This window comes from Charadrius vociferus, unplaced genomic scaffold, assembly GCF_000708025.1.
Source record: "Charadrius vociferus isolate BGI_N301 unplaced genomic scaffold, ASM70802v2 scaffold7, whole genome shotgun sequence".
In the NCBI taxonomy this organism is placed as follows: domain Eukaryota; kingdom Metazoa; phylum Chordata; class Aves; order Charadriiformes; family Charadriidae; genus Charadrius; species Charadrius vociferus.
In genome coordinates this window covers 7576826-7589204 of record NW_009649308.1, presented here as the reverse complement: position 1 = coordinate 7589204, position 12379 = coordinate 7576826, and the positions used below count along the sequence as shown (strand labels likewise).

Here is a 12379-nt window from a genome sequence, read left to right as displayed (position 1 = left end):
CGTACTATTCTAATTGTGACCCCACCCTCCCTGCCACACATCAAAAAACCCTGGGGATACAGGGGATGGGGATACACCCTGTATTCCATCTTGTAGTCAGAAGGTTGTTTTTATTTTTTTTTTTTATTCTTGGGGTTTTTTTGTGTGTGTTTTACTTAAAAAAAAAAATCCATTTGTTATTTTTACCTACAAGTATTCCACCACTATGTGCACAGAACTGAGATTTCTCTAGTACATGTGTCCAACATAATAATAAAAAAATGAATAACTTCTTGGAAGCAAAGTCAAACTATATCTAGAGAACATTACAAAACCCCAGTTATTTAAAAAGAGGTACACGTTCAAGTCCGACAGGCCTAACACAACCGACCTTTCCAAGCTCCCCCAAAAGTTATCTTACGGTATATCCCATGAAAGACAGCCTCCCTGCAGCAGCATGGAGTCCCAACAGTCAGGCTTGAATGACCCACTAAAGTACAATAATGCAAAGCACACAGCATACTTCAAGTCTTCCTCCTTGTTCAGACAAACATGGAGTGACATCTCAGCTATCTGCTTTCTGAAGTATTCAGAACAGGATTCTGATCAAATGAGTTGGAAGGAAACAAAAGGGAAAGTCACATTTATATACATCTCTCCTCAGTGTTTTTCTCATCACAACCACTATTCCCAACTCTTGCGGGCTATTACAGTTACCCTCAAGAACAACCTTTATCTTCAAAGTGTTTTTCCAGAGAACAAGTTCTGAGCCATAAAAGCCTTGACAGTATCACACCGTACTCTGCCATTTTATGCATTCCAACACGTGCACAGGAGGAGGTTGGCAAAAAGGAGTCCTGTGCACTTCTGTGCAGAGGGAAGTGTGTAAAGCGATCTTTTCTTCTGAAAGCCATGTTTTAATGCAGCAAACATTCTGAATGAGACTAAAAAGAAGGTAGCTTATAAAGGTTTTAGAACATACTTTGTGGCTGCTTCTCCTTTTTTAATACTAAATAAATTGGTATCAGACAGCTTTGCTACAAGAAAGCATACCAAAGAACCATTAAAAAATCTGGAGCAAGAAGTAGTGCAAACTATACCTAGTACTAAATCCATTTCTGAGCAAAGTACATTCCAGATATTCAGACTGCTCTGCAATAAAGTTATAACAAATATATACTGTTTGCCAGGCATTTATTTGCATATTTTATTAAAATAACGGATTATTACTTATACAGCTCAGTATGAGAAAGAGACCTAACAGCATACAGTGCTAGAAACTGCCGGATTGTAGCACTCTCAGCTCTGCCATTAATGCCCAGACGTTTACTACTACATGTACTGGTCTAATTTGAACTCAAGACTTTTCAATGCTGAATAAATAAATGGAATTCACTATTTCTTAAATAAACTGTCCCCTCAACACAATGACCCATTCTAAGTGGCATCTATTCCCTCGTCATGTGGAGGGTAACTATAGGCACTGAAGAACTCATTGGCTTAAAACTGTACAATTGTTCAACCCAATAAAGGTGGATTAAAGCTTGAAGCCCTTTGTAATTCAATCTCGAACATTAAATTGCTATATACCAGTCCCAATTCTTTTAAAATCAATACACATTCAGAAACTGAGTTTTAAATTTCTGCAAGATTACATTTCCCAGGCAGTGAGCGGTCACAGATTCCAAGGGTTGGGGGATTATTTTTTTCTTTAAACTTTGTGTCTTGAGTTGTTTTCACTTCACAAAAATATTTCCATAGGGTTAAGAAATACTATTCTTGCAGTCTTTGGACAGAACTAAGCATTTAGAAAAAGAGAAGGCTTATTCCCACTGTGGAGGAAAGTGCTGTATTTTCGAAGTTCTCCACAGGACAGTTTGACAAGATTCTCAGGCCTATGTGCATTTCGAGTGAGTCAGATATTTCTGGAATCATAGACCCCTCAAAAGATAAAAGACATGCTACTCTGGAGGTCTATTTAATGTAACAATAGAAAACGATCAATTTTTTGAAAACTCAGCTTTGATATCAATCATTAGTAGAAGTCATTTTACAGGATAGCTTTTCATTGTATTCTGCCACAAGACTTCTGGAAGAAAGGTTGCTGCCAATTCCATTTAGTTGTTGTTTACTTTTTTTTTTAATGCTATCACCTTTTATCAGACATTGAAAAATACAAGATAAGGCATTTTCATAGCCGATTTCAGTTTTGGACGAAGATTGTTAATACAAAAGACGTGCCAGAAATCTGTACACATCTAACCCATCATGATTAGCATACTTCATAAATTAGTTGATTTAAAAGATTTTTCTCTCAAAAAGAGTCCGGATTTCTTACCATAGCATTTTTACCTTGAAATTACTACAGAAGAAAAAGATTACTGCAGCATTGAAGAAAAGATTATCTAAAAGTTTGCTCATATTTACACATTTAAAAATAATTACTTTTATACGGTTTACAACTAGGTTCCTGTTTCAGAAAAGCAGCACAAGCTATTCGCTACAGCTGGATAATTTCAATATAGTTGCCGGTTCACAAGTGTCAGCACTATTGCAAGGTTTGCTTTTTTTGACCTAATGAACTTTTCAAAGAAATTGGATCTCTTGCCTCTTTTGCAGTTTGCAACAACATTTTCAAATCGCTCCAGTTTGCTGCTACTGGGGACACTCACAATCACTGGCTCCAAAGCCACTCTTCCTCGAGCTGTGAAAAACGTTATCTGCAGATAAGATACTCGATGGAAGTACAGCTACCGTCACCTGTCGGAGGCTGCACAGGCTGTTCTGTAACACACTTGTTTCCCGTATTCCATCACAGACTTTCAGCCCATATCAAAGCCTGCCTCTTTCAACTAGCCACGTAACACTGACATACCAATGGAGCAATTTATTATTTTTACTATATATATATAATATGTATATATCTTGTTGATTCACAGCATTTCAAACTCACATTATAAAGTTTGCAAATTACTATAAGCTATTCTAATGTGAAAAAGCTGTCTGATTTCACACAATATTGGCCTTAAGATAATGCAAGCATTGCTCTGTCAGAGTATTTATTAGAGCACATAAAAATTTTATTGCTCAACTTCATTTGTGTTGTGTCTTGGTTACAACAGCCACAGAATTTCTGGAGAAAATAAATAGCTTTGACATTCTCAGTTAACTTCCTAAGGTAATCCACTGATGAATAAGGTTGTACAGAAATCACGTAACCCCTCTCCTCAGCTTTAAGATGATAATCCAGCTTGCACCTTCTGAGTTAACCTCAATAAAATAGTTTTCTGCTGAGCAGTTTAAAAAAAAAATAATCTGTGAACAAACATGACTTCACACTGCAGTGACTGTTATAAACAAGAATCGCTAAAGCATTGCAATTCAAAATAATATTGTATTATACTGGGAAGAAACAGTTGCCCTGTTCAGGAATACATCATGGAAAGATTGAAATTCAGTCTTTTTTTTTTTTTTTTACCAGTATTTGGTTGTTCTCACATCTTGCTGCTTTGGCGGCTCTACATAAACTGTATCTGTGAAGCAGAGATTACGTATCAGTGCCACTTACATAATACATAGTTTCTGAGTGTCTTAGAATTCCAAACCTATTCAGCTGCCTTGTTACTTGCAAGTTTAGACTACAGGTTTTGGCATTTTGAAAATCCCCCCCAAAACATTAAGACCAACATATCTGGATAACAGAAGTATGCAGTTTCTTCAACTTGACTCATCTCTTGTCCATGCTCTTTTCCCTTCCCCACCACCGGATCCTTCAGAAAACTTTCACCACTGCTCTAATCAGTATGACGAAACCAAGTATCCAGCTAATGTCACAGAAGTCTAAATTCTACGTATCTTCACCACTCCCATTTTCTTAACATTGACGCAGTAAGAAGTTAGCCACTAAATATCCGATTTTTACTTTCTTCCTTGCTTCCTACACTTGCGCGGTCTCACCATCTGAATTTGCTTCCTCACCAGCAAAAGCTGTTGCCCGTGACTGAGGAACCCCTCACTTTCAAATACAGAAATACATCAGTAGCCCTTCATGAAACATTTCATTGTTTTTACCAAGACTAAAGTTTCAATGTGATTTCAATATTAAAGAAAACAGTTCACCTGAGTTTCAGAAACAGGTGCAAAAGGATTTGTTGGCCTTAGACCAGGCTGTGTATACATCATCGACTGGGGTGCCATCAAAGGAGCAGCTCCAATCTGAGGAGGTACCTGGTAGAAAAACAAAACCCCATAAAACAGGTATATGAAATTGAGACCAATGCTAGAAGGTACATCTTCTCACATTGTAGTCTAGTTAAGCACATAGACAGACACAGAGTAAAGTCAAAGCTTTTAAAAAAATTGCTGGTTAAAATTTAGAGCAATCTCTTTCCAATGCACAGTGTGAAAAAGCTATCCGATTTCACGCACTGTTGACCTTATGAAACAACACATAGAAGTTGCAAGATAATTTGAGCATGCCTGCCATGAAACCCACTGGAGGAGACAACTAGGTTTTTCAGGAATACAAGACAATCACATTTCTTACCATTCCATATACAGGCACTTGAGGTGTGGTCAATGGGTACGTGATAGGAGCAGGTACCTTCAATCAAGAAAATGTTAATGTATTTTAGATAAGCTCACACATTCTAGTATAAAAGTGTGAAAAATACATATTTTTCAACACTTAAAGTAACCAACACATTTACAAGAAATTGACTTACATATCCAGGATAGTGTACTCCATTCTGGCACAGCAAAAGGAGTAAGGACAGAGTGTTACTTAAGAGGTATTAGAACTGGAAATTCTAACCAAGGGGTGGATTCAAGTCCAGTACCATAACTGTAACTACACTCATTTATTGAAACAATTAAAGAGGGAGGAAAAAGAGTGCAAGGACAGTTACATCAGTAACCGTTTCTGTTAACTTGGATAGGCTCCCTGCCTAGAAAGCTACCACTGACTAGTAAGACAGAGCTAAAATAGAATTTTTACTAACTCTAGACAGATTTGAGTATATTGCTTGCACAAACGTTTCTGTGAGAGGCTTTTAGAGGGCATGTTATGCAATATTCCTTCTTCCTCGCATTACATGTGAGGAGGGCATAGAAAAAAAACAAGGAAGCCAGTGATGATTCAACTTAAGAAACAAAGAGCAACAGATGTTTAGTCTGGTAAGTGTTGCTCACATACTGGTTTCTGATGTCTGCAACATATCACAATATGAAAAAAATAAAAATGAAGAGCATCCTAAGCCAGTAATAACTTATGTCAGGTTACGGTTCACAGGCAGCCATGCATGCACATCATACTGCCATGCACTGTTAAGTAGTGCTAGTTATATTAAAAATAGAGAGCTAGTTAAAATACTTCACTATGAAAGAGTATGCAGACTATACATGAACTGGAGGGTTTGTACTCTGGACGCCACAGACCAAGCCAGGACAGTTAGCCCTTTTCGATACCAGGGTACTGATTTTGAAGATGGTCATAGCTGAGCTAGTTCTTTGCATCACTAATTGTTGGCATTCCAAGCAAATGAGTGAGCAGATACCTGGCATAAAGCACTCACATGCTTAGACCAGAAAGTATTAAACACAAACACATGAAATAAAAACACAACCCAAATCTACAGTGATCAACGTGTACTAAGGTGCCCTCTATCTTTCAAAAATAAGAATGCATTAGCACTCTAACCACATTCTAGAGCACCAAGAGGGGATAAAAAGATTTTCTCAGAAGACTCACATAGAAGTGCTATACAACCGAGACATCCTCTCATCTGAACTTGAGCTTCATTTGAGTCCAATACCAGATTTAATATTCTATTCAACTTTGATAATTTTGAATAAGCATACTCATGTAAGATGAGGAAAATAGACATGACAAACAAAGCTATTCTTATTGGAAAATAAAGCCAGACAGCATTCCAAAAGTCATAGCAAATGTGGCAGTTACCCAAGCTATACATATAACAGACAAACATTCTATTTCCCAGGAAGGCAGCTATATTTAAGAAGTGGTTTGTATTTCTATTTATATGAATAGAAGATACTTGAAAAATCTTTTAAAAGCATAGGAAAAAATGAGTTGCCTACAAATATCCCTCCAAGAAATAAAACCTCTTCATTTAAATAAAACTTCCACTTGTATTTTGTACTGTGTTAAAAATATGAAGTTGCTGTTGAGCATTATCCAAAGCCCAAAGTGCTGCTTGACTTGATAATTAAGGTGCCTTGTGGGGTTGCAGCAGTGTTTCACATGATAAAACTGAAAAAGGAGCGAAAACTGGGAAGAACAGCAGTTTTTCCCCTTGAAACACATTCTTCATATTCTTAGAGGTGAATGTGTGTGCACGTGGGAGGGGATAGGAGCATCTCAAACACGGACATCAGAAATTGTCTGTTTTGGAGTAATTTGTTTCAATTCAAAAAGAACTTAGCAACTGAGATACATCTCAAGTGAAAAGCTGATTATTTAAGCCTTTCATGAACAAGTTTTACAGTGAGAGGAAATAAAGCATACTAGAATCTCTACCTCATTCAGTTTGAGAAGTGAGCCTACAAGCATTGCCCCCTGCCCCGAGTATTGTCCCAAACAGCCCTTGCTATTCTTGTGAAGTTAATTCAAGCAGGGAAGTAGCATTTGCTAGCATGAAGTGCTATTTCAATAGTACAGAAATTACCATATGTGGAATAGCAGGTAAGGGAGTAGGGTTCCATGTGGTCGATGTGCTTGTTTTTGCTTGCCAGTTTGTTCCACCAGTAAGTTTCTTCTCTGTAGGCTGGGTCCACTGCATATCAGATCTAAAATGAAACTGTGGTATTAGCTTTCACGGATTCTCAACAGCTACAACAAAACAGAAAACTGAAACATGCCTTAATACATGTACACAGCTGAAATCTGTGGGTGGAAGAAACACTCAGGATTTCAGTAACTAATTAGATATCTCTGTTCCAGTACATATGAAGTTCAGAGGTTCTGTTTTGTGTTAAAAGTAAACTGTCATTACTACACTGTACAGCATAATGATTAACTGAAGTTCTATACAACTGCAACATCTTTTATTGTGGTTTGTAAAAATACAGCAATTGCAAAACTAACTGAATTACTTCAAAAGTTGAGGTTGAACATGTTACGGTGACTGACCACAAAATCTCTGTTTCAACACTGTACTTGGTACCAGATTACTTTCAAGAGTTGAGACTCTTGCCATGTTAGTGTTGGTAAACTGTGTCAGAGACTACCAAATCGTCATGTAAGAATACTATAAGTACATATACACACTCACTTTTTGGATGGAGTTCCTCCAAAGCCAAGATCTGGGGGGAAAGAGAATCATACAAAATCCTTAAATTTTTTTTTTTTTTGGGGGGGTAGGTGGGGGGGAAGCTTGGATTGTTTTCAGGAACAAATGGGAAAGTTAAATTTAAAAGCTTCACACTTACTTCCCACTAGATTAGCAAGTGAAGAATCCAGGTCATTTGCCAAAATTTTTCCACTCTGCTGGTTGGCTAAAGTGGCTCTTTGACTTTGTGGTGGTACTGTGGGTTGCAATACATCATCTAGAAAGTTAAAAGCTAAACAAAGAACATAAAAGCAACTATTAGCAAAACAGTTACACTGCATTTAATAAAAGACATCCATAAAACAGAGACGTATTTTCCTTATAGAACATTAAGTAGCTTGAGTATTTATATATGGAGGTTCAAAATGCTGGAAGGGTTTAAGGCTTAGACAGAAGCCTATTTTAACCCCTTATTTCTTTACAGAATACTGTATTGTAGCTACTAATCTAGTAGAATCTTTAATTTTACTTCAGCAGTAACTGATGGTATTTTTAAATTAAGATGAATCTCTCCTAAGACTGAAGAAGAAAGGAGGTTGTTAAAGATAGTTTCAAAGTGTTCTTGTAACACAATGCAGCAGTAATTTCATAATACTGCTAGTATCCTGAACATACACAAGAGCTCCTTTGCTATATGTTCATAAGGACTTGGAATATATAGCAAAAAAATCACCAAGAGAAAGACTGTAACTCAGCCATTCTTCAAGCAACATACACACACAACTAGTTTTGGATTTTCATAAGTACAACACCTCTCAATGAAGTTAGAAGGAACTCATTATCATGTATCAAGAGAGAACACTGAAGTCATAAGCACCGAAAATAGATTAACATAAGCTTACCCGTTAAGAGACATCCAGTGGCCACGTTCGAAGTTCGTTCCCCCAAAAAGAGAGGAAACCATTATTACACAGTATATGAGATTAGTTAAAGCTAATTTGAAAACAAACAACTACAATTGAACTGATTGCCTGTTATCTTATCAGCCCTATAATCAGCTTGCAAATGTACCAAGTTATTAAATTTTTGAACTGCAATAGCAACTACGCTAAGTTGTTAAGCAACTGTTCCCTGTAGGGTGTAAATTAGTCATAAGCTAGTTTTTACCAGTTGCAGTCCTGTACTCTGGTGCTGTAGATTTTCCTCCAAAAACAGCATCGAAGTCCACATTAATTGTTGAAGAGGTGGTACTTGGAGGAGCTGAATGAAGAGGAAAACCTGAAAAAAAGAGTTTAGAGTATTCAAATACACCCATGAAGTAATACCACTCATTACAGTGAAACCAGAAAGTTTTAAAAAAAAAAAAAAAAATCAAATTACCATCAACAGTCAGAGGATGATACACAGAAACATATGTAGCTTTATGACCACTAAAGTCATCTTCGTAAAAAGAGAGAAGAAAATAAGATCAGTTTCAGAGAAAAAGGAAGTGGGGGCCCAAAAATTAAGTCTGCAGTCAAAACTCAAGAATTTTTAGTAATAAAAAGGGATTGTTTTTTTTAATTTAGCAAATTTGAAAAGCTCAAGTAGCTCCTGCATTCCCCATTACAAAAGATAAGAGATTGCAGTTTCAAAAGAATCAGCAAAAATCCCAGCAACATTGCAAGTCTGGATATCAAGGCTGGGCAAGCTGAACACAACAATGAGTTATTTAACCGCAGAAATAAAACTTTAAGGAAACATATGATTTACGACATCTGGCATTAATGCACCATTTTTACTTGTTAATAAAAAGCGAAGATTGGTCCAAACCACAAAAAGATTACATGGCCCAGTTTATTAGCATTATTATTTCCAGTTGCAAAGAAGTTACAGGGGTTTTGTTTGTTTTTTTACCACTAAAGAGTTCCACTGTTTGTTTGGAGGAAAAAGTAGAACTGATGAAAGGGGTGGTAGATTTTACAGCTTCTTCAACTGGCTTCATGTCAAAGATGTCCAGATGAGGTGGAGAACCAACACAACCATTTGAGGACGAGAAAGGACCTTTCAGATGCAGAAGTGAAGGAAAGAATACAGAATACAGAGAATGGAAAAGAAAAACAGACTGAAATGACTGCATATGAGAATCTCCAGACAAAGTCAAACTGTAAGTATTCCACCATCGGCCCATTAAAGATACAAATTCTTAGTTTCAGATAAAAATCCTAACAGCTCTATTTTGGGAAAATAATTCCTAGCATTGCCACTGGGTGGGAAGAGGAGAACGACAGAACATTCATCAATCAAAAAAGTTACATACTACATTTTTGGCTTCAAGAATCTACCTTTTAAATAGCACATAAGGATATCAATTCCACCTATTAAAATACCAACACTTATAATAGTGTTACCATTGCCTTATTTCAACATTTAAGACATTTCTTTGACATTTATCCCAATTATTCTTTGGAGGGATGGCTGAAGGTAGAGAATGCTGTGCCCAAGAAAGTGGAAATGACTGCTTTCTTAAAGACTTGAAGTCACCAACACCTTTCAGATGAAAAGTATATTAAATATCACTTAATGGAATGGCAATAGTAGCTCAGCATCTTTTCAGTTACATCTTAGTTTGTATTTCGCAGCATTTTTAAACTTTGATTTTTAGTTACGTTTCTTCTACCCGACCCCTTTATTGAATAGCTCTTTCATGCCACCTACTGCACACTGACACTACTGCTGTGTATTAAAAAAGTAACTTTTACAGAAACGTTTACCAGAGCTTTCGGATCACTTATTTTGTATTCTGTCAAGGATAGAAATGTTTGGATGCAAAGTCATTAAGGTTTAAGATGTAGATTCTATTAAGTATAAATCTGTATTTTATTCCTATATTCTAATAATTCACTCATCATTTAGACAGTCAAATCATCATATCAGCTCACCTCCCCAAGCACTGCTTGCTGATGTTGATATAGCTGGAGTACTTTGCACAGTTGGAACAAATGCAGGCTGAAGATCAAAAAGATCACTAGAAAGGTTGGGCATGCTGGATAAGAGATAGAGAGACATGAAGATATGTAGTAGGCACTGTATCTTGTGTTACACAAACACTCATACCAATCTCACTTTCCTCTTGATCACTAGTAGCCCATCAATAATAGCAGTACAAAACAACACTAGTAATTAAGCACGAGCAAAAGGTTATTCCTGAGAAGTATTTGAGAAGTAACTAGGATCAGTGCTTTGCAGTTGATTGCAGAGCTACAGGCCAATGCAGTAATTTCCACTTGCTTCAGAAGGCAAAGTATCTCTCACCTATTTGTTGTGGGTGCTGGTACTGCAAAGAGGTCAACAGCTACAGTGGTATTCACACTTTTTCCCGATAAGGTGCTTGGAGATGCTGATGTGGAAGTGGAATTTGATACCACAGAAATCTCTCTTAATCGCTGCTCCTGAAATACGAGATATATAGTTTAAATTTTAGTTTTATTAATTTATTAACCCTTCCTGAAGACCTTTTTTCCAAGAAGACATTTTAATTATCATCCTAATAAATAAAACAGTTATTCTTCTGTAAAGTCCTGAAAACAGAAAGATGATTGAAATTAGAGATAGGAGTTTGTTTTAACAAAGCCTTTAAAAATCAAGATGGGACTTGAGGTTTTAAATAATTTTTTTTTTTAACTATCTATAACTGCCTAGAAGTAAAACACTTCTAGTCAAGCTACGCATTCTAGGCTCCCTTTGTAGTCACTCAGAGAAAAAAGTCTATGGACCTTTATTCAGGAAGACCTCTCTCTCTACTGTTAGGATCTCTCTTCATAGTTCAATTCAGATGTTACTAAGTCAGAGGGACAACATGCATCCTAATAATACCCATGAGGTATTTCTCTTAAACTACCAAAATGAAAATCTAGTTTACATTGTTAATTTTAGATTTGCATCCGTTGTTACTTCTAGATATACCCACTGCGTTTACAAAGCACAGGTGAAAGCACAGGTGTATGTTTTACACTGCTTACATTCCTCAAGTAAAACCTTAAGCATGCTTGCAAGCTTCCCCACTCCTCAAAGGACAAGTTGTTTCAACCAATTTAATTATTCTGTTAGAGCAGCTACAAGTCCTATTATAGTCTAAGTGGGACAGTGAAGAGGGAGGACATCTGATGCAACTCCTGAAGACAAAAACAATCAAAAAACCCCAAACAACAACGTTGCAACACTTGCTGAGATTGAAGTGAAGCAGTTCAGCAGCAGGCAGCAAGGCTCACTAAGATAGTAGTCTAATAGCAAAAAAAAAACCTGCTTCACATTTATTTGAAAAATATGCCTTACACCAAGTCAGGAAAAGTGGAGAATCTTCAATCTCTGTAACTCCAGATATGAAACTCAACTCTGCATTACCAAAGTATACTTCTGCACTCCAAATAGTTTTAAGGCACTCGTAACATGGCCTCCAGATGACACGAGCATAGCTGCTTCATCCTTTAAGTGTGTCTAGACATGTTAAAGCAACACAAGAAAAATTCGCAACTGCCCCACTTGCATATGCTTGGGACATGACAGAACTACTTCAGCTTTCAGTAAGAGAAGCATTGTGCCTTGTTCAGAGACTTTATCCTGTGTATGTTCTCAGGGAACAGTGTTATAAATGGATTAAGAGGACCTGAAAGACCAGGATTCAGGCCTTGAGAAGGATGATACTAAGAGGACTACCCAACAAGTACCAGTTAGCAAAGGAAAGCACATTAAGGAACCAAGAGAGAACACACTGATTTTCTTTCAAATATGTTATTATTCCAAGTCCATAAATACACCTAAATACATATTATTTCAAACAGTTTCTCAAACTAAATTAATCTCTTGTAAGAAAGAACATATATAATTCGTATCGGCTGTCTCCTATTCAAACCATGCTCCTGGTAGAAAGGTCACCATATACTGGTAGCCATCACACCTGCATCTTCCAGAATCACGCTTGGTCTCTCTTAAGATGAGAGTTCCCCAACCAAGATTGGCTTAAAATCTTGGTTTTCACCTGTATGCAGTTAAAAAACCCCTATCTTGGAATACAAACTTGTAAAAAATATAGTACCTTAAGTGCCTGCAGTCTAGCTTGTTCCTCCTCCAAT

The 12379-nt window shown here is 36.8% G+C and overlaps 1 protein-coding gene across 1 annotated transcript in view; it reads right to left on the bottom strand.

Annotated features, from left to right (window-relative positions):
- Window positions 1-3455: 3455 nt before the first annotated feature.
- The window catches only part of LOC104290211 (phosphatidylinositol-binding clathrin assembly protein-like), a 20733-nt gene continuing 11809 nt past the window's right edge, over window positions 3456-12379 (bottom strand). The window contains 12 exon segments of the mRNA XM_009889286.1: window positions 3456-3512; window positions 4099-4206; window positions 4526-4582; window positions 6666-6786; window positions 7272-7302; window positions 7429-7545; window positions 8436-8546; window positions 8649-8708; window positions 9165-9311; window positions 10190-10293; window positions 10563-10699; window positions 12343-12379. The exon segment at window positions 12343-12379 is cut by the window's right edge and continues 15 nt beyond it. Of these exon segments, the coding sequence (XP_009887588.1) occupies window positions 3498-3512; window positions 4099-4206; window positions 4526-4582; window positions 6666-6786; window positions 7272-7302; window positions 7429-7545; window positions 8436-8546; window positions 8649-8708; window positions 9165-9311; window positions 10190-10293; window positions 10563-10699; window positions 12343-12379 (1045 nt within the window). The 3' untranslated portion in view covers window positions 3456-3497.